General features: G+C 40.2%; 1 protein-coding gene across 4 annotated transcripts in view; it reads left to right on the top strand.

Annotated features, from left to right (window-relative positions):
* The window catches only part of crebbpb (CREB binding lysine acetyltransferase b), a 144,119-nt gene that overhangs the window by 59,324 nt on the left and 61,613 nt on the right, over positions 1–23,182 (top strand). For all 4 annotated transcript variants that reach the window (XM_080206734.1, XM_080206732.1, XM_080206733.1 and 1 more), the window contains exons 10-17: positions 1,020–1,215; positions 2,994–3,056; positions 8,931–9,055; positions 10,497–10,682; positions 12,077–12,496; positions 13,614–13,793; positions 14,711–14,894; positions 15,382–15,500. In XM_080206734.1, coding sequence (XP_080062860.1) covers positions 1,020–1,215; positions 2,994–3,056; positions 8,931–9,055; positions 10,497–10,682; positions 12,077–12,496; positions 13,614–13,793; positions 14,711–14,894; positions 15,382–15,500 — 1,473 coding nt within the window. The remainder of the gene's footprint in view (positions 1–1,019; positions 1,216–2,993; positions 3,057–8,930; positions 9,056–10,496; positions 10,683–12,076; positions 12,497–13,613; positions 13,794–14,710; positions 14,895–15,381; positions 15,501–23,182) is intronic.

The raw sequence follows: 23,182 nt of genomic DNA, 5'->3' as shown, positions 1-23,182 counted from the left end.
AACACACATCTTTGCAGACGCTTAATCAGGAGTGTTATGTTGGATGTTATAGAAGTTGTGCTAAATGAAGAGCACCTCATAATTTTTTTGGAGTGTGAACCAAGGCAGAGGAGCATTGAAAGGTTATTGTGATGACCACTGTTTAATATGATGCTTTAAATGGTTTCTCTAAAAATGAGGTATGCACAAATAATTTGTGCTCCATTTTAACTTTCCATTTATATTGTTAGAAGATATGTACTTTGTGGTTTTAGTATCCTGGATTATATGATAGAATTCCAGTTCTATACTTCAGCTTAAGTTTTTGATATTCCTTATCATATGTTCTTATGTATGTGGTATTCATTGCCAAAAGATATACGGGAGGTGGGGGAAGCAAACTGAATTTACATTTGACCAGTAGTTTGGTTTTTCATTCGTGGAATACCACAAAGCTCGATAATGCTTTTGAATATTAAAGCATATGCTTGAAAAGTAACATGTCCGTTATGGGGCTGTGGAACGATTCTTCTGTTTTGGGAAATTTGCACATCCCTGGATCATGATTTTCTGCACATAATGTCAACAGGCAGAAAATCACAGGCTGCGGACACACTTGATGTAGACATGCCCAGAAAATTGCCCTGGGATTTCAAGCACCGATGTGCTAATAGTTTTCTGTTTCTACAAATTATGTTGTTTGATAAAGGTCTCAAAAGTTTCCTCAACTTTTACAATTATCAATTCAACATCAAGCAATCATTGTGTTCTAATCCACAATCAGATCAATGTTGACCTTGGTAAACAGCTAGTTGGTGGCAGGTGATATGTTTTCCAATGTATTGAGGTCAAGCTTCATTGAGATTAATACCTTTTAATTTATCTCCATCTCATCTGTCCCCAAATCTTGTAAAACTCATCAGATCGGTAATATGCAAAGTAGAAAATAACAATCCAAGCAAAAAGAGCAGTTAGAATTGTAAGCCAGTAATTGATATGAACATTTATTAAGTCTTGATGTTTGATTTGCCTCTGTTTAGGATGAATACTATCACCTACTAGCAGAGAAGATTTACAAGATTCAAAAAGAGCTGGAGGAAAAAAGACGCTCGCGGCTTCAAAAACAGCAACAGGGAATGTTGCCAAACCAGAGTACCTTGACAGGACCAGGTGGTCAGCCACCTGGCATGTCTCAGGCACCAGGTATGGCTCAGGTCCAGCCTGTCCGACCACCTAGTAAGTATATTTGCTGTGTGATGAGCACAAGATGATATTTCACTTACAAGGAATGCCAGTGTTCATAAAGCAAACACTTAAAGCCAGCAGTCAGCCTTGGATCAGCGGTAGCACTCCTGCATCAAGGGTCAAAAATTGTGGGTTCATTCCAGAACTTGAGTACATTGTTTGGGTGAAGAGTTCAGTGCAATACTGAGGGAGTGTTACATTATCGACTGTCATAAACCAATGCTGCCTGTCCTTTCAGGTAGATATAAACCATTCCAAAGCATTATTTGAAGTTTGGGGCTTTCATTTTTAGATTGTGCACTCTTGTTCTAGTTATTGCTGTTTGTGCAGTCTTTCAATGTGGAAATTGATACCACATTTGCCTACATTACAACAGTAACAGCATATTGGTCTTTTTCTTATTCTGTGTGCGTGTGTCTCTCTCTCTCTCAGCCAGCACCGGATTGAACTCGCATTTTTCACCATACTCTTCATCTAGCCAGTTGAGCTAGCCTGACTCCTTAGAGATGTCTTAAATTTGTGAAAGGTGCTGCAGAGATGGAATATGGTTGTACTTTGTCAAAATCAGTGATTAAGTTTTTTAAAAATATATTTTTCTCAATCCGTTTTCAGGACTCCCCTGTAACTTTTGCCATTTCTCAATGAGCTCCAATTTCATTGATTCAAGTTCCCACACTACTCTCATAACCTGTTTGTTTCTCAGCCTATATAAAAACAAGGGTGTGGCATTTTAATAGTTAAAAGAATTTTAAGATGCCAATTCGTAACTATGAACAAAGGATTCACAAGGGATTGTTCTGAATTTAAGCATATCAGCTTCCAATGGCAGTCTGGTAAATGGCTTCTAATGGCAACATATATGACATGAGACTGCAATAAATTGATCTGTAAACAGATAATGAACATTAAACATGTGCAGCAAAATCACAATATATTACAAACTTCAAGTTTCCCCTGCACTAACACTCAAAGTAATATGAAAGTATAGTCCCACTATCACCTGGTATGTGACATCAGTTAGCCAAAATACCTTGAATTCAACTTTGAATTTTGGAAAGATCTGACGGAACTTTCAAATGATTGGCTGCTGAATTGCTATGCAAGACAATGAGTGCATCTTTATGGAGCATTAGTGATCTAACAAGTACGATGATGTATATTTTCATTTCAGTATCATTTCTAAAGAATGTCCTCTGTTATTTAATCCCAGTTCCACCATTTTTCAAAAAAAACCAATGAAACATAATTTAACAGACAGTGATCTTCATTTTTTTTAATTGAAACATTCTTCGCGCCCTGCCCTCTTGTCCTGCCACCCCACTTTAGGGAAAGAACATAAGTTGTCCTTTGAATCAGAAGGAATTGAAATCCTTAAAGACAGAATATAATTGGAAGAATAACTACTGCTGTTAAGACAGTACTGAAGATCAGACCTGGAAAATTTCTTGACGGATATTGCCCACATAAGGGAGCACATCCTTCCTGTTGTGGAAGACAAAATATAGTTAGCATTATTTGGCTTTCACATATTTACGAGTGATCTTTGCTTGGACTTCAGTTGAATCACCCAAGGGATTATTCTACAAAATTTCTCCCTCTTAAAGGTAACTGAGAAAAATCTACACTATTTGCCTGCGTAGATGCCATTACTGATTTTTAGCCAGTGCTTTCCACTGAGTGGTGTTTTACTGTTTCTGGTAGACTTTTTTATGTAAAAAGATGTGATTTTGGGTATGTGTAATTCTGACAACAGTTATGTTTTATTTTAGATGGACCCTTGTCTATGCCAAATGTGCCAAATCAGATCATAAATAGAATGCCAGGATCTCAAGGCAAGTAAATGTTTCATAGTTTTTCCTATAAAATAGACAACAAAATTCTTTGTCTTTTAAAATTGATGAATGGATCAAAATGTTCACTTTCGTATACTCTGATAACTTAGGTTCTGTCCTAAGTACATTTATGAATCTGTGTTTTTCTGTAGTACCTGTAGGCCTTCACAGCATTAAAAATCTATCCCATGTTGTTCAGGCACCCCAAAAAAACTTCAATTCCACTTGTGTTTAGTTTCTTGTGGTCAATGCTAGGGTGTGCACCTTATAGGAATAGAAAGGAGTTATCTGTCCATGGAGCCTAGTGCAGAAGACAATTGTCATCTAGGCTCAAACCTTCAGTATATTATATTACCCTTGTGAAAGCACAGCATAGATGGTTGGAAGAGAATCTAGCGTTGAAATGCCTACCTGCTGAATTTTCAATGGATATAAACTCTTACATTTCTACCAATTGTTCAAAGATTGGGAACTTTTAAATGTAATTTTTTTACATTGCAGTTTAAGATTTTGCACACCTTGTGAAGTTAAAGGATCCTGTGTAAGTTAATATTTGGTTAGTATTTACTGACTGCCATTCATTTAAAATACCCAGCACTAACCACTAATGCAGTTATTTTTTTCATCCCCCTTTTCATAAATTCTCTCTTTCAAATGATGTATGAACCTAAGGTCAATGTACCTTTCATCAGTATTCCTTCCTTTCCCTACGATAAAAATGACTTTAGTGATAGGGCATTATCGTCTGAGCTGTGGCTTGGATGAATGATTCTCTCGTTTCTAAGTCGCAAGGTAATGGTTACAAATCCCATTTCAGAGACTTGAGCATAAATTCTGCACTAATAGCTCAGTGCTGCGTTGTCGTGAGTGTCCTCTTTTAGATGATAACATTAAATACTGTAGTGTTTTCTAAGGTAAATGTCAAAGATCCAATGGTATTAATTCGAAGAAGAGCCCAGTTAGCGATGATCATAACCATGATTGAATTTTGCCAACTACCAGGGAGAGAAAAGAGTGGTTTTAAGACTAATATTTTAAACTGAGAGCAATTTCGAGGCATTAATATGGTGCTGGCTGAAGTGAGCTATGAAGTTAGGTTCTGGCTAGTTCTGTAGAAGTGCAGTGACAGACATTTAAGAAGGTATTTTATAATACTTAGCAAATATACATTCCAGTGAGAAGTACATACCAAATGGCAAGGGTATACCATCTTTGCCTAACTAAGGAAGTTCAAGCTGGTATCAAATTAAAAGCAAAGGATACAATTCTGCAAAGATTAGTGGCAGGTTAGAAGATTGGACAGAAAATAAAAAAACAGCCAAGAATGACCTAAAAACACAAGGGAACAATGAGAGACGGATAGGTGGAAGAAAAAATGAAGCTCTGTAGGTATTTGAAAAAGAAGAGTCCCACAGTACGAAAGACGTGCTGGTTAGGTGCATTAGCCATGTTAAATTTTCCCTCAACGTACCTGAACAAGTGCCAGAGTGTGGCAACAGTAACTTCATTGCAGTGTAAATGTAAGGCTACTTGTGAGACTAATAAATAAACTTTAAGCATTTGTCCTTGAGAGAGTCTGGGGATTTAACAAATAAAAATAAGGAAATGATAGATAAATTGAACTGATATTTGTGATTGTTGTCACTATAGAAGAGACAAATAAAATCCCAGAAATAATCATAAAATAAGAGGTGAAAGTGATGGAGGAACTTAAAACAGTGCAATTCTCAGGGAAAAGGGTACTGAGAAAATGAAGCTGCCTCACAGCACCAGGGACTTGGGTTCAGTTCCCAGCTTGGGTCAGTGTGTGGAGTTTTCACATTTTCCCTGTGTCTGCATGGGTTTTCTCCGGATGCTCCAGTTTCCCCCCACAGTGTGAAAGACGTGCTGGTTAGGTGCATTGACCTGAACAGGCACGGAGTGTGGTGACTAGGAAAATTTCATTGCTGTGTTAATGTAAGCCTTACTTGTGACTAATAAACTTTAAAAATGATTAGAACTAAATTCTGACAAGTTCCCAGCCCCTGATGGACTTCATCCTAGAGTCTTAAAAGGAGTGGCTGCTGAGATAGTAGATTTTTTTATTTTAATTTTCCAAAATTTCTGAGATTCTGGAAAGATCCCACAGATTAGAAAACAGTAAATATAACCCCTGCATTCGAGAAAGGAAACTGCAGGCCACTTAGATTCCATCATTTTCCTGCAAGAAATGTTCGGCTATTATAAAGAAGGTTATTTCGGGGCACTTGGAAAATGTCAACACAGTCAGGCAGAGTCAACATGGTTTTCTGAAAGGGAAATTGTGTTTGACTAAGTTGTTAGTTTTTACTAGGAAGTAGAAAGTAAAGCAAGTGAAGGGAAAACATGTAGATGTGGCGTACTTGGATTTCCAAAAACATTTGATATCAAAGATCACTGAACAAAATAAAGGTGCATGGTGTGGCGGGGTGCGGTAACATATTAACATGGATAGAGGATTGGTTAGTTAACGAGAAACAGGGTATGCATAAATGGGTCATTTTTGAGTTTGTAAGTTGTAATGAGTAGAATGCCACAGGGATCAGGCTGGTACCTCTTATTTGCAGTCTGCATCAATGACTTGGATGAAGAGACCTAATATATTGTAGTTAAATTTGCTGATGTCTTAAAGATAGGTAGGACAATAAATTGTGAAGATGACATGAGTCTGTGAAGAGATATAGATAGGCTAAGTGAGTGAACAGAAATCTGTCAAATGGAATATTATGTGGGAAGATGTGAATTTGTCCGCTTTGGCTGAAAGAATAGAAAAGCAGAACATTATTGAAATGGAGAGTTTGCAGAATTCTGTCTGTCCTGATGCATGAAAAATAAAAAATTAGTATGCAAGTTCAGCCAGTGATAAAGAAGGCAAATGGAATGTTGTTGTTTATTGCAAGGGGAATGGAATATAAAAGGGGCGTTTCTGCTAAAGTTGTATAGGGTGTTGTTGAGACAATCTAAATAAGATAAGACTGAATCATTTGCAATAGTCTTCAGCCAGAAGTTCCAAGTGGATAATCTACCTCTGCCGCCTCCTGAGGTCCCAAGTATCACCGATGTCAGTTGTTTTCACCCAATTCAGTTTATTCCATGTGATTATCAAGAAATGGCTGAAGGCACTGGATACTGCAAAGTCTATGGGGCCTGATAATATTCCAACAATAGCCCTGAAGACTTCTGCTCCAGAACCTGTTATGCCATTAGCTGTTCCAGTGTAGCTGCAACACTGGCATCTACCCATCAATGTGGGAAATTGCCCAGGCATGACCAGTACACAAAAAACAGGACAAATCCAACCTGGCCAATTACCACCCGATCAATCTACTCTTGATCTTCAATGAAGTCATCAACAATCATGTGGCACTTACTCAGCAATAACCTGCCTATAGACATTCAGTTTGGGTTCCACCAAGGTCACTCAGCTCCTGACCTCATTACAACCTTGGTTCAAACATGGACAAAAGAGCTTGAAGGTGAGGAGAGAGTGACAGCCCTTGACACCAAGGCAGCATTTGATCCAGTTTGGCATCAAGGAGCCAGCCAGCCAGGCCCCCCCCCCATATCAACGTCCTAGGAGTCGTAATTAACCAGACACTGGACTGAACTAGCCGTATAAATACTATGGCTCCCAGACAGGTCAAAGGCTAGGAACCCTGTAGCTAGTAACTATCTCCTGAGCTCCCCAAAGCCTGTCCACCATCTACAAGGCACGTCAAGAGTGTGATGGAATCCTCTCAACTAGTCTGCCTGAGTGCAATTCCAACAATGTTCAACACCAGCCAGGGTAAAGCAGCATGCTTTATTGCTACCCCTTCCACAAATATTCAATCCCCCATCGCCAATGAACAGTGGCAGCCATGTCTACCATCTACAAAATGCACTGCAGGAACTTGCCAAAGTTCCTTCAACTACACTTTCCAAAGCCACTGCCACTACCTTCTAGAAGGACAAAGGCAGTGGCTACCTGGGAACACTACCACTTGGAGATACCCCACCAAGTCACTCACCTTGAGTTGGAAATATGTTGACATTCCTTTATTCTGTCACTGGGTCAAAATCCTGGAATTCCCTCCCTAACAGCACTTTGGATGTACCTATGCGTCAGGGATTGCAGCGATTCAAGAAGGCAGCATACCATCACCTGAAGGGCAATAAATGTTCGCCTAGCCAGCAACATTCACGTCCGTAAATTAATATTTTTAAAAAGCATACAGCTTTTGGTCATCTTCCTTAAGAAAGGACATATTACATTAGAAGCAGTTTAGAGAAGGTTTTGTGACTGATTCCTGGGATGAAGGAGTTACCATATGTGGAAATGCTGGCCTATATCTATTGGAGTTTAGAAGAATAAGAGATGATAGTGAAACATACGAAATCCTGAAGATTCTCATTTACACAGCGCCCTTCATCACCTCAGATCATTTCAAAATGATGCCTTTGAACACTACGCGGCAAAAATTCTGTTGCCATTCTAGTGAACTGTGTAACCACAGCACAGACACATTTGTTTATTTCATATTAACTGTGGGAAGCTCAGAACCACATTTCAGTTCCCCTACCAGTTGAAGTTGCCAAGAATCTTATTTTTGAAGCACATTGCCTTTACAATCATAGAATCCTGCAGTGCAGAAAGAGGCTATTTGGCCCATTGAGTCTGCACCAACCACAATCCCACCGAGGCCCTATCCTCATATCTCTACATATTTACCCACTAATCCTTCTGACCTATGCATCCTAGGACACTAAGGGGCAATATAGAATGGCCAATCAACCTCGCCCGCACGTCTTTGGACTGTGGGAGGAAACCAGAGCACCCAGAGAAAACCCACGCAGACTCAAAGAATGTGCAAGCTCCAGACAGACAGTGACCTGAGCCGGGATTTGAATCCAGGTCCCTGAGCTGTGAAGCAACAGCACTAACGGCTGTGCTACCGTGCCACCCGACAGCTGGCTTTTACTTAAAAAGAACTAGAGTTGCTCTAATAACTGAGTTTATCCAATGACTAACTCTTACACAGGCTGTTAAGGTTGTAGGATTGATTACTGGTTTATGATGAGTTTGCTTATCTCAGCCACACCTGTGCTACAGTTGATCTCTGTGCCCCAGAGGTCATGAGGGGGAAAAAAAAGATGTTTATTCTTGACCAGCATTCTGTGGTTCTCCATTGAAAATGTCTTATGTCTTACTTTCCTCCTCCCCTCCCTCAAAAATTACAGCTCGCACTTAGAGTACCTTTAACATTGAAATGCTTTAGGACATTTTATTAAAGGTGTAAGGAAAGTAAAGACAAGACAAATATAGAGATTAGGAGACATAACCAAAAGTTTGATTTGAAGAGGGTCTTGACAGGAGGTGGACAAGATTAGGGGGAAAAAAATTTGCAGGTGGAGAATATTAAATGATGAGTCACCTGTTTTTGCGTGGAGCCATTATAGCAGAAAGTGGCTATTTGGCCCATCAAATATATATTTAGGTACAAGCTGTAAGGGAACAGCACTGTTGAAGATACACAATAGGTAACTTCTGCAAATAAAAGTTACTACGTGAAGAAAGATTTGACTTTGGTGTTCTATCCTTCGTTCCCTGACTATGTAAGTTTTGAAAGGGCTTAGGCAGGTGAAGACACAACCTCTAAAGGTGAGGTGAAAGGAGAGGAGATGTACAAGAAATTGTTCACTGAAGAAACTAGTGGAATGAGCCAGAATTCTTAATTTGATGTGATGTGGAATGCATTATTCTGGTGCTGTGTGTGGGGCACCAATGCACCTCCCACCTTTCCATTGATGGGAAACTGAAAATTGAATTTGTAAAAGCTTCATTTTAGCTAATGAAAAAAGTGTTTGTTCTTTCAGGTATAAACCAGTTTGGTTCCATGTCATTGGGGAATGTGCAAATGCCACAGGGGCCCATGGGACCACGAGGAGCACCTCCCATGAACCATACTGTACAGATGAGCAACATGGGAACTATTTCATCGGTAATTACCTTTCTGTTCTGCAATTCTTTTGCTAATGAGACTAGAAAATCACCTCAAATATATTTACTAATGAGAAAAAGACCATAGATCTTAATGCAACATGTGTGCCAAATTTGCAAGACATGTTGCCCAGTAGTAGTGGAGTGTTAAAGTTTTGGAAATTGTAAAATGCTCCACCTTCTGCATAATAGTAACTAAAAAAAGCATATCACCTAATAAATGAATTTGAGATTCCAGGCTATCTAGTTGTCTTCCTACTTGGCATCAACCAGTGCCAATTCCTGCAGCCAAAGTTCTTCCAGTATTTCAATCTTGGTTGTGTCTTTCCTCTTGTAATGTATGCTAATATTACAGCCTGTAAGGTTCAATCTCCATGTTTAATTTATAAATAAAAGGTAGCATTGATATACTTGTGTAACATTTTAACATTGAAACATTTCAAAATATATTAATTTACAGGTAGATGCAGCACCGCACTGTGAATCAAAAATATCTGAGATTGTCGTAGAAACCCTACATGTAGAAGGAGGCCATTGGCCATCAAGTCTGCACTGACTTTAGCAGAGCACCTTACTAAGGCCCTGCCTCTGTAACCCCATGTATTTACCCCACTAATCCTCCTAACGTACATATCTTGGGACACTAAATGGCAATTTTAGCAACACCAATCCACCTAACCTGCACATCTTTAGACTGGGAGGAAGCTGGAATACCCAGAGGAAATCCATGCAGACATGGGGAGAACATGCAAACTTCACGCAGTCACCCAAGGCTGCAATCAAACCAGATACCTGGCACTGAGAGGCAGCAGTGTTAATCACTGTGCTCTAGTGGCGCTCAAGTGGGGGAGTAATCAGTTTTTTGGTGATGTTTATTGAGAAAGGGAAAATAATTGAAACCAGGTGATGCTTCCCATTTATCCATTCTTCCCCTAGGATCTTCCTCTCCGCCTTAGTCGTTTGTCACTGGCATTATCTTTCATGGCTTTATGACCACCAGACTTAGTTATTCCAGTGCTCTCCTGGCTCTCATCACCCAGCCTTATTTATTTAGCTCATCCAAATCCTGCTGCTGATATCCACCACACCCTACCCCACATGCCCATCATCTTGTCCCCAATGATCTTTGTTGTCTAGTCCTCAAATGTCTCAAATTAAAGTCCTCATCCTAATAGAATTCATTATAATTATCTTAACTCCTGTTGTTTTGAATTGTTATTTTGCTAATAAAAATACTGCATTTGGAGAAAGTATTAGTGGTATAAGTTGACATTGTTCATTTTTAAGCTCTGGCTCCTTCATCTAACTTGTATCTTTTACATATCGGGTGTGCGGAGCAAAATATCCAATTCTACTGTGTCAGAGATCCTGTATAAATGTAATTTATGTCAGCTGTTTCTTATTTTCTAGTATGAATTGTAACACTATTTAATTTCTTCCAGATGGGAATGCCACCTTCCCGATTGCCACAGCCCCAGGGCATATTGGGAGTTCATGCCAACAATATTGGTCAGCCTTCCCCTCAGAACCAGTTTCTGAATCAGACCCAGTTCCCTGCAGTCTCTGGTGGAATGAATGTAAATAACGTGGGCATATCTCAAACTGCAAACCAACCTGGAATGAATCAGGTACACTTAGTCCATTAATTCAGGTGCTGGTGGTATGACCTGAGGGAATGGTAGTAAGTGTAGTTCCCTTAGGTTCTCTTGTGTCATAACTTGCAACTAGAAATAAATGCAGTGCATTTAAAGCTGCATTATTGTCTCAGATTTTTAAAACTTTGTAGAAATGGCCTTGAGTTTGAAAGGGGACAGGAAAACATCTGAACATGTTTTAACTACTCTTAATTCAGCAAATTAGTGGATTAATTTTTAGGTAATTAGATATGCCAACATCAAACTACTTTTACTGGGTCCTGAAGTTTATGCAAGTAAAATGCTGTGTGCTTGAGTTGCTGGTCTTTAAGGTTTAGACAGAATGTTTCAAGGAGTTTCTTTGCTTTCATTTGGTGTTTTAAATGCAGAAGGAGCAGGAATGTTGCACCATTAAAGTGATTCTGAGTCACGACAAGGTAAATGTTTGAACGGGGCGGAGGCGGGGGGGGGGGGGGGAAATGAAATAAAAATGCTGGAGGTACTCAGCAGACCTGGCAGTATCTATGGAGAGAAACATAGTTAACATTTTAGGTTGGTAACTTTCCATCAGAATGTTTTTGAACAACAGTCGTTGATCTGAAACATTAACTCTATTACTTTTTCACCAGATGCTGCCAGACCTGCTGAATATTTCAAGCAGCTGCAATATTTTGCTGTTGTAGGATTCTAATATAATTTGCTGGCTCAGAGCCATTACTTTCTTTGTTCTCTTCCCCCATCCTTGACATCAACTCATTCATTCTAATTGAAGCTGAAGCATCAGAGTAGATAAAATATGAGATATGTAAGGCTGAGCACACTGTTTGGTCTGCTTCTTGGTATGTTCCAACTCTGACAAATATTCATGTTTAGGTGAAACCCTTGCATTTTCCAGGTTCCTTTTAATTTGTGAGCTCAAAATTTTGAAGTTTTGAAAATCTGCGACATCTAAAGCGGATCAGGATTAAATTGTCAGCAGTGCCCAGAAAATAGATCTGCCTTTCCTGGGTTAATTTATTTGGAGCTTTAGAACATGATGATGTAATTGCTAAATGTGCATCCAAATTCAAGAGTGTCAGAATCCAATATAACTTTCAGCCAGATTTTTTTCAGATGCTTTGAATTCATTATTGCATGAACTGTCTAAAATAGCTTGAACTCTAGGTAGTGTATTGTTTTATTCAACATGCTGGTGTCACATATTAAATAAACTATTGCCATTATGAAGCACCCTGACTGCACTATTGCCCCTTGTACATTTTAAGATCTCTTCCATTTAAGACATAGATTTTATTTAAACTGCTGAGTTATTACCGTAAATATGTAAATTAGCAGCAAACCCAATAACTGACTTAGTAAGATATTTTATGCTTTTCTTTTCGGAGCAGACTCAGGCACCTGGCACTTCTCTTCCTTTGAACAATTCTGTAAGCATGATAGGACTGCCCAGTTCTCAGATGCATTGTCCATCAGTCTCTCAGACAACTCTCCGGCAAACCCCTTCTCCTGCTTCCGTCTCTGCTTCTGTTGTTGCTACTGCTGCTGGAAGTATACCATCTATCCAACATCCAACACCATCCAACATGAGTTCTCCTCAACCAACAACTTCCCAGTCTCAGGCCTCCACTCCAGCTTCTTCCTCAGGTCGAGCCTCAACACCAACTCCAGTGCGGAGCACAACCCCAAATCAGACTCCACCTCGGACCCAAACTCCAACACGGCCTCCAACTCCAGTACAGTCTCAGCAGTCGGTAGCGACACCACAGCCAATGCAGCAAGCCACTGGGCCACCGCAGCCTGCCACTCCTGTAAGTAGTGTTTGAGAAGTAGAAGCACGAGAGTTGTAGCTTCTGATACTTATTGAATCAATTTGTTTTTCTTCCACCCTGGCAAATACTTAATTGCTGTGTTTCCCCAGTAACTTAAATGTCATCAGAAATATGGAGAAGTTATGAATGGTGCATATTGAACTCTGAAGTTGTCAGTGTTCTTTACAGTTACAGATCTTGTTAATCCATGATTTTTGGCTGATCTGGAAATATTCCTTGCTTTCCCATGTCTAATCAAATGTATAAAAAAAAACACACGATTGAGCTATCAAAAAAAGTTGCATTCAACAAAAGAGTTGCACTCTTTGGAGGCCTTTATTTTAAAACTTTTATGCACATTCTTGCGTAGAATTTGGGTTTGGCCAGTCATAACTTGGTTCCTGTGAATGTGGACCTCGCATCATGAGACTGCTCATTCAGCACAAAACTATCAGTCCGATTGGGGGTGCTCAGGGGTTGAAAATTATCCACTTTCTGAAGTGCTTTTCCGAAGGTGAGGCAAAGCAGTAGGAGCATGAGTCTGCATTTCATATATTTCTTGGTAGTAGTGCCCAGACTCTCTCTACCTTTTCTATCTGATGAGTATAAAAGATTACTTTAATTTTCTTAATTGCCTGTAAGTCAAGAATGGAAATAGTCACCTGCCTTTTGAGAAGCTGTGTGGTTAAAACACATTTTTCTTGGTCTCTTACTAATATTAGACCATTATAAACGCGGCTTCTGCAACCACTGCTTGTAATATTAATAAACCTGTTGTCATTCCTATTGATAACTTTCTAAAAGATGTATCCTGTATGCAAAAGGATTAGATATAAAACTAATTTTATCAACTGTTAATTATGCCAAGATGTTCAATACATTTTGAAACGTGGATGTCAAGCATCCCTCAATTTGCATAACAATTTAATTTACATTTAAAATTTGACTTTGCCATTTTTTATTTTGTGCTGTAAATGGTAGATAAGTTATTAACTATGATTTATGTTGTATTCACCAACTTTGCATGAGTTAGTTACAGGTTATTTTCACAGCTGCTTGTTGTACTTTGTAGATTTTTTACAGTTGAATATTTTTATTTTCCTCCCACATTTTAAAGCTGTCTCACTCTGCAGCAAGCGCAGATGGTAAAGTTGCTACCCCTGCCTCTGTGGCTAGTACAGACACAAACTCACAGCAGTTGATAGCCGAAGCACCACTGTCTGAAACCAAACCAGAAGTCAAAGTGGAAGAAATGGAATCAGAGGTACCTGAAACCCAGACAGAAGTCAAAACTGAGGTACAAAAACTGGCACATGTCATCTTGACCTTTTGTAAGTGTTGCAGTAGATATAATCTTATCCCTTAGTTAATTGAAGACGTATGGTATTCCAAAATGAGTTAGACACTTTCTCAAGTTAACTTTGTCTTTTCTTGTGTATTAATCTTTTTTCAGAAAGGTGGTGGGAACCAGTTGTAGTTGACCCAAAGAATCCTTGCTACCATATCAAGAAATCTTACAGGCATTAAATTGGGATCAATAAAAATAACGTAGGCTACCAATATAGTGTATTGACATTTGGCCATCCATAAGTTCCATTTGTCTCTCTTGTGCAACAGTATCTTATCATTAGTGGATTTATTTTTTCTCTGTCTTGAACAGCTCTGGAATGGCCCCCAGCCTATCTGAGGGAGTAAAGTTTTTGGAGTTAGAGGAATGCAAGGTATGAATTAGGACAGGGATGTTGAAGCAGACTGAGCTATTATCTGCAGCAGAGCAGTGGAAGGAATTAAAGACCCTAATATGCAAGTTACTTAACTGGCACACAGTGACGTTTGGCAAGGGTAAGAAATGACCGTAGGAAAGGACAGTGCCAGCAGAGCAGCTGGAATTAATGTTTGAGACACTATCTAAGAAATTGCTGACTAATTGGTCTGAAAGATGCAGCAGTTGAATTGATTAACCTGTTTACAGTGAATGCTGAACATCAAATGCCAAGACTACAGACTTACGTTTACTAGAGACTGAAGCATTTGAGAAGTCTCATTAAAATCTTCAGATTGTCTTATTGGTTTTGAAGCCTATTGTTATAGGTTCTTAAAAGAAAAATGCAGCGCAATTTATGAATGTTAGTGTAATGGCCGAAAGGGCCAGTTAGACATGAGATTGTGTAGTTATTGCCATGTAAAAAATGTCTGTTTTTCTTCTTTTGGCAGAATGATGAAGTGTCTTCATGTTCACATTTGAAGGAAGAGAGTAATGAAAGTCTTGAGACTAAGCAAGAGCCAATGGAGGAGGAGGAGAAACCAGAGGGTAAAACTGAGCCCAAAGAGGAGGAGGAGGCTGGCGCCAATGCATCTTCTCAGTCATCGGCATCACCACCTCAGTCACGCAGAAAATGTAGGTGTTTTGTGGGTCAACAAAAACAGCTTATTCAAATACATTCTGCAGATGCGCTGAAGGATGTTATTTTGTTTGTGAGGAAATGTGTGATTCAAAAATACAATATGAAGGAATTCAATACAGCCCTCCAGAATGTTACCCTGACTTGGATGAGAAGTTTTATATTAGGATTGTCTCTGCGTGTGAACTTGTACATCTGTGTTTTGTGAAACTGTACATTGTTTTCACTAATTGAGTTTCAAAGATATTCCTATTCCAAATGGCAGTTGCAGCCTGAGGCAAGTGTTTGTTTAGCTGATATTATCTAGATGTTGTCACTCCTGATATGATCCATAACGTTAAAAGCTACCTTTGCATCAAAGCATAATTAACTACATTAGAGCTGCAATGCGCCATCATTATAGTGGTGAGGCAGCGTAACTGTCTCTGAAACAAGGTACAGTTCTTTGGTAAGCTGATATCATTTTCCATTGTTTCCTGATAGTTTTCAAACCAGAGGAACTGCGGCAAGCTCTTATGCCCACACTTGAAGCATTGTACCGTCAGGACCCAGAATCATTGCCATTCCGGCAACCTGTAGATCCTTCACTTTTAGGAATTCCAGTAAGTACTGTAGCTAAATACTATTAACTATTTCACTCTGTGCAACTGGAAAAGTAACTGAGGGCAATTTTCTCTGAACTGAATTTAAGCCATATTTTGAATTAAGTGCTTTTTGTAACGATAATGGATTTTCTGTAACAGAACTTTAGTAAAATGTTAAAATAAGTAAACCTGATGTGTTAGCTTGGCACAACTGGTTGCATTCTCACCTTCAAACCGTTAATCTAAGCTGACACTTTGTGTCGTACTGACAAAATGCTGGAGGTGCTGTCTTTCAAGTGAGTTGATGAACTGATGCCACATTTGCCAATTCAGTTGGATAGTTATCTGATCAGATAAGAGTAGGACAATGTCCCAGCCTCCTGGCCAACATCTGTCCCTCCAACACCACACAAAGTAGATTAACTGATCATTGACTTAATTGTTATACTGAGCCTCACTTCATATAAATTGACTGCTACGTTTGCCCGCATAATGGGGCCACAATTCAAAAGTGATTTATTTGTTTTAAAGAGCTTCAAGAAGTTTTAAGGACATGATAGGATGCTTTATAAATTCAAAGTCAGTTTTTTTTTCTTTTTGTGAAAATGAATCACTTGGCCAAGAAACGTAACATTCCACAAAACAGAACTACCATGACTGCTTTTAATCTAACTTCAACTTGATAGCAACCAAACTTTATTACTTCATTCCTAGTGAATTCAGGGAAAAATTAATTGGTAGGATTCGCTGATATAAATCTCTACTGACTTTTGCACAGCTTCTCAGTATTTAAAAATGTTCCATGAAAGTCTTTATGGCACTGGATCCAGTTCAGAAGTTAGTTTTTTGAGTAAGCCAAAAAATAAAGTTATTTTGTAGTCCTCATCCCTCATCTAGAATGGGGAGAGTATTCCAGGAGATCTCCAAGACCACACAATTGTGGCCACCTTCAAAAAAGGAGACAAGACTAACTGCAATAACTATAGAGGGGTATCACTGCTGTCTACCACAGGGAAGGTCATTGCAAGAGTTCTTTTCAATTTCCTTCTCTAAGTGGCTGGAGAGCTCCTACTGGATGCAGATTTACTCCATCAAGAGTCACAATGGACATGATCTTCACAGCAAGCCAAGGCCAAGAAAAATGCAGAGAGCAGCAGCAATCCTTATTCATGGCCAGTTTTGATCTCACTCTGACTCTATCACCCAAGAGGCTTCCTCCTCAGATTTGCTGCCCAGAGAAATTGATAGCTGTTCATCACCTGTTGCACAATGATATGCAAACCATGATCCTCACCAACAGATCTGTCACAGACTCAACACAAGTGCAAACTGGAGTCAAGCAATGCTTTGTCATCTCAACAATGTTCTTTTCTATCTTACTCTTCACGACACTTCTCCCTATCTCCAGGAAGCTCCCCACTGGAGTGGAGCTACTTTGCAGAAAGAATGGGAAACTACTCAACCTATGATATCTCTATTCCCGAACTATGATTGCCCAAACCTCAGTCACCTAGCTGCAGTTATCTCCAAATTCTGTGGGCTGGGGATCAACTCCTCCCTCTGCAATTGGATTCTGAACTTCCTAATCCGCAGACTGCAATCAGTAAAGATAGGCAGCAACACCACCTCCACAATTCTCAACACCGGTGTCCCTCGAGGCTGTGCCCTCAGCTCCCCCCTATACTCCTTATACACCTGTGGTCAAATTACCCTCCAACTCAATTTGCTGATGACACCACCGTAGTGGGTCAGATCTCAAACAATACAAGACAGAGTACAGCTCAATGTCAACAAAATAAAGGAGATAGTCATCAATTTCAGGAAGCTCGGTGAAAAACATGCCCCTGTCTATATCAATGGGGACAAAGTAGAAATGGTCAAGAGCTTCAAGTTTTTAGGTGGCCAGATCACCAACAACCTGTCCTGGTCCCTCTGCTGACACTATAATTAAGAAAGCCCACCAGCACCTCTACTTCTTCCGAAGTCAGTCTAAGGAAATATGGCATGTCCGCTACACCTGTCTCCAGTTTTTACAGATGCACCACAGAAAGCATTCTTTCCAGTTGTATCACATCTTGGTATGGCTCCCGCCCCATCCAAGACTGCAAGAAACTACAAAGGGTTGTGAACAAAGCACAGTCCAAAACGCGAACTAGCTTTCCATCTGTTGACTCTGTCTACACTTGCTGCTGCCTCAGTAAAGTAGCCAGCATAATTAAGGACTCCATTCACCCCGGACATCCTTCATACACCTTCGTCCGTCCAGAAAAACATACAAAAGTCTGAAGTTGTACCAACCAAGTCAAGAGCAGCTTCTTCCCTGCTGCCATCAGACTTTTGATGGACCTACCTTGATTAAGTTCATCTTTCTCTGCACCGTAGCTATGACTGTAACATTACATTCTGCATTCTCTCCTTCCTTTCTCCATCAATGGTGTACTTTATTTGTATAGCATACAAGAAACAATACTTTTCACAGTATACCAATACATGTGACAATAGTAAATCAAATCTGTGTGCGGACAACACTAGAGTATGCAGACAGAAGCCAAGCTGCAAACTATCTGTCTCCATTCTTTGAGTCATGGTGTTTTTTCTGGAAGGTTTGCCTAGCCTGTACCCCCCCATGACAAATCTGGGAATACCAAGTCCAAGTGGGTCGTCTGATGTTGTCCCATCAATAATTCAGCCAGCCTGACCCAGGTGGTAGCGTGAGGAATAGTGTTATATGATAATTAGAACCTCGCCAAGCATTGTGGTGTCGTGGCCTTTGAGTTTGCTTCTTCATAGAAACGTTAAACATTTGTGCCAAGTTACCTGTGATGCATTTGAGGCTGGGTGACATGGAGCTAACAGAACGTGACAGATGTCGTTTGACCTAACAAAATGGAGAATGTCTTCAGCTGTAAATGCTGTGCCATTGTCTGACACAAGGACCTGCGGTGCACCATGGATTGCAAAAATCTGTTGATAGCTGCAGCCGTGGTAGACTTCATTAGCTGGACATCTAGCCAGCCTTTAAGCACCATCATTTTTAACTTTGGAGAGCAGTGAATCCCTACTGGCCTAGGACTTTTATATGGGCAGCTGAGACCAGCAATGTGTCTAGAAAGTGCAATGCTAGCACTGTTTTTGTGGAATCGGTGGCGACAGTATAGTCTGTATATAAACGACAGAGAGAGGCAGCAGACTACATCTGCATTCAGAATTTATGTTGCTGGTCTATGCTGGAAGGTGTAGCTGTATGCAGCCAACAGCAAGACCCATCTGTGTAACCTTGCAAAGGCAATCGGTGGCCCATACTTGCCCTCTCAGAATGACCCCAACAGTGGCTTCTGATCCATTGCAATGAAGCGTCTATAGTGAAATTACTTCACAGCATTGATAACCACAAGGCTCTCTATCAACTTGAGAATATTTCTTCTCAGCATCAGAAAAGGTTCTTGATGTGAATGTAATTGGCCCCTCTGTTTCATCTGATAACTTGTGAGAAAGGACTGCTCACACTCCATATAGCAATGCATCACAGGTAGCTGCCAACAATTTACTTGTACATTTTGATCCAAGCAGTGTTGATGACTGTAAGGCTTGCTTTACTTTAGAAAAGGTCTCTTTCTGCACCTCTCGCTATTTCAATCACTGATGCTTCTTCAGAAGCTGGTATAACAGGGCCAGAATCATGGACACGTATTTTGCAGAAATCTCCATAATAATTACCCAAACCTAGGAAGAGCTTCAATGTTGTCACGTTCCTAGACCGTGGTAATTCGTTAATAGCTTTCAGCTTGTCCTCGAGGTGGTGCAACCTCTTAACGCCTACCTTGAAACCAAGGTATGTAACCTCATCCACTTGAAACATGCATTTCTCATGTTTTAAGCATATGCCCACTCTTTAAATCTTTTTAAGACTTCTAAGTTTTCCTGGCGCTCTTTTAGGGACCCTCCAAATATACCATCATTCTGAGGATTCCTTAAACAGGCTTTCCATGGTGTGCTGAAAGATGATGCAGGCAGATGACATACCAAATGGCAAATGAGTGTAGTGATATAATCTGTTGAATGTTAATTGTGACCAGTGTTTAGGAGTTTGTATCCTGCTCAAGCTGTTGGAATACATGACTTAAATCTAAGTTGGTGTACTTAAGGTCACCTGCATTTATCCTTGGAATGGGGCATCAGTCTATCTGGGTTCCTTGGTTCACAGTTAACTTGCAGTCCCTATAGATTCTCTCTCTGCAATCTGACTTTAAAATGGACACTGTGGCACAGCCCTTTCACAAAGCTCTTCTAGTTTTATGACACCTAAATCTTCCAATCTTTCAGAGGTCTGACAAAGAGTCATCCAGACTCGAAACATTGGCACAATTCTCTCCCCACAAATACTATCAGACCTACTGAGATTTTCCAGCATTTTCCGTTTGTTTCAGATTACAGCATCTGCAGTATTTTGCTTTTATCTTAGTGGTAACTGTGCTGCCTGCTTCCTGTTGGATACCAGTACTGCAGTTCCCCTACTGTCTTCATCATCTCTCCAGTGTAAGTTGATAAAATGGCCTCTGGACAACTCAACCTCAAGGGTTGCAGCCCTTTCTGGAGGTGTCTGAATGCTTGTTCTCTTATGACTGTGGCCATGAATCCAATGTCGACCTTGATTTTCAGGGTACTGGCATTGACCATCAAGGCAATCTCAGTAGGTAGCACCCTGTTGAGTTAGACCTGGTTTAACGTATATGTTTTGGATCCCTTATTGGGTTCCTTAGCCAGTTGGTTTAATAGAATTATTCTAAGCTTTTTTTGTGCATTCTGCAACACCCGTTTTGCTCTGCCCCAAGCCTGCAAATTGCCCTTTTGCTTGCAGCGAAAACATGTAAAATGTTTACACCACATTTCCTGGGAGTGCTGTCCCCCACAATGAAAACATGCTTCTATCCATGGTGTGCTACCCCTCTCAGGCTCTACTGTGCACTTACATGGGCTGTTCCTTGCAGCAGCCATTTCCTGCCACAAACAGCTCACCTGTTGGGCATGCCTTGTAATTTACTCATGCCTTGCTCAGCACATTCAATCACCTCAGCCATCTCTACAGCTTTGTCCAAAGAGATTTTGGTTCAACCAGTAGCCGCCTTGTACTGTGAGGCTGTTGATCCTGTAGTCCAATTGGTCTCTTAATATCTTCCCCCAAAGCTAGACTGAATTCACAACGCTCTGCTAAACGTCGCAGTCTGGCCACAAACCTGGAGACTGTCTCCCTTCATTCCCTCGTGGCAGAATGAAACGTGTACCTCAACATAATGATTTGCAGGTTGATGATTTAAGTATCTTTGACCAGTCCCACCATTTGACCGAAAGACTTTGTTATCCTGAGTTTTGGGTGATGTTTGGTTCTTCACCAGACTGTAAGCCTGTTTTTCCTAGGAAGTATTTTTTAACCATTCATGGGTCATGGGCGTCACTAACTAGGCCAGCATTTGTTGCCTTTGAACTGAGTGATTTGCTTCCCAGGCTTCCAATACTTAAGAGTCTGGCTCGCTCACGTGACCTGTAAAGGACCACTCCTAAAAGAGGTCACTTTACCTCACATACCTTAGCATCCTCTCTGCAAGGGCAAACATCCAAAATGAAACTCATCATTGCCTCCAGTGTCACCTATCAAAGGAAAAGAGTGTTTGATGACAAAGTCCTCAAACCTGATGTAATCCTCATAGTATTGCAGCCCTGTAAGACTATCTGTCCTTTTGTATGCATCAGAGACATGGACAACCTATAGCAGACATCTTAAATCTCTGGGGATATATCACCTGTGATGCCTTCACAAAATCCTCCAAATTCAGTTGTAGGATAGGTGCTCCAATATCAGTGCTCCCTCTCATGACAAGATACCCAGTATTGGGGCACTGGTTATGGTTAATGAGTTACATTGGGTGGAGCCTAATCATCCACATGCCTGAAACAAGATTCCCAAAACAAACTATTTTTACTCCAAGCTTCATTGCAGCATGCAATTATTAGGAAGGCAGAGTAATCATTTCAGGGGTGTCCTCAAAATCTCCCTGAAAAATGTAACATCCCACCAATTTGTGGGAATCTCTTGCTCGAAACCATCCAACCTGAGAAGAGGCATCCATGAAAGTGCCAACCGTTTCAAACATTTTGCAACGGGCCCAGGTAGGCACTATGTGTAAACAGTGGAAGGAGTGTACCAAAATCCGAGTATCTTGTCCCTCTGCCTCATCAAACACTAGCTGCCCCACCTGTGGCAGAATTGGACTTCTGAGTCACCTCAGGACACAACCCTGGAGTGGAAGGAAGTCACTCTTGACCCTGAGGGACTGACTAAGGAGGAGGAATACACATCTCTTCAAAGGTGACTGCAGCTGAGACCTAAAATTTCAATACTCTATGTTCCAGCATAGATTGCAAAAAATAACATTGTACATAGCTTTTAAAAAGACTGACATTCTATTTCTATTGTATGCAGTGCAAATTATGATTATGTAGCATTTTATGATGCAAATATATGTAATATAGAGGTAATTACTTCTGTACATTGCATTTGCCAATCCAATGGATGCTGCACATGCTAATTAAATATTTAAAGGTTGGGGAAATAAATTAGTCTGCTTTTTTCCCAAAGGTGAACTATAAATGTGATCTTTCCTTTGCATTATACACATACAATCATCTAACCTCAGCTACGGTACTTCTATCTGAGATATACTGGGTGCACTGTATGTGCAAGTCTTTCGTGATGAATGTATGCGACCTTGGTTTGTTCGAAAGAATGTAGAGCTTTGTTTCATTGTCCTCAAGACTTAATAAGAGAGGCTGTCTGAACTTGGCAAAATATTACTAAATCAAATAGTGTGTCAGTTTAGTGTTCATTCTTTTGTTCTAGAGGAAATAGTGGTTTAGTGGTTTGTCTGAGAAAATGAAAATCCTACTTTTTCTTATAGCCACAGATCAATTTGATATCAGTAAATTGCAGCTTTGTTAACCACACATCACCTCTTTCTTGTATGATTTGCAAATTGTAGTAGGTTTGTTTATCCAAGTGAGACTGTAATTTAGAATTCATTATCTTCATCTTTTCTCTTGTACAGTTAGTAAGATAGTCTTGTTTGAATAACAAAATCAAGTAGGCAGTTATGAACATAATGCTGATGTTTGAAAGATTACTCCTGAATCCAAATTACAAATAGCGCATTAATAGAAAACTCCCCTGGATCCCTTATAAAAACTGCCTTGTTGAATATCCTGTTCCCTTTTTGCATGTGACACATCATTGTTCTCCTGCAATACCCAATGTGTTCAGATATCTCCACTCATAAAGCTGACTGGATCAGTGGTTTTCAATCATCTACAACTAGAACCTAGAACCAAGAACAAAGAAAATTACAGCACAGGAACAGGCCCTTCGGCCTTGCAAGCCTGCACTGACCATGCTGCCCAACTTAACTAAAACCCCCTACTGTTCCAGGGACCATATCCCTCTATTCCCATCTCATTCATGTACTTGTCAAGATGCCCCTTAAAAGTCCACTTCCACTACCTCCCCCAGCAACGAGTTCCAGGCACCCATCACTGTGTTTAAAAAAAATCTGCCTCATACACCTCTTTTAAACCTTGCCCCACGCACCTTTAAACCTATGACTCTTAGTAATTGACTCTTCCACCCTGGGAAAAAGCTTCTGACTATCCAC

Source organism: Carcharhinus amblyrhynchos, chromosome 18 (assembly GCF_965287045.1).
Source record: "Carcharhinus amblyrhynchos chromosome 18, sCarAmb.v2.hapA, whole genome shotgun sequence".
In the NCBI taxonomy this organism is placed as follows: Eukaryota; Metazoa; Chordata; class Chondrichthyes; order Carcharhiniformes; family Carcharhinidae; genus Carcharhinus; species Carcharhinus amblyrhynchos.
The sequence above is the reverse complement of the archived record's forward strand: the minus strand, read 5'-3'. Positions and strand labels throughout refer to the sequence as shown.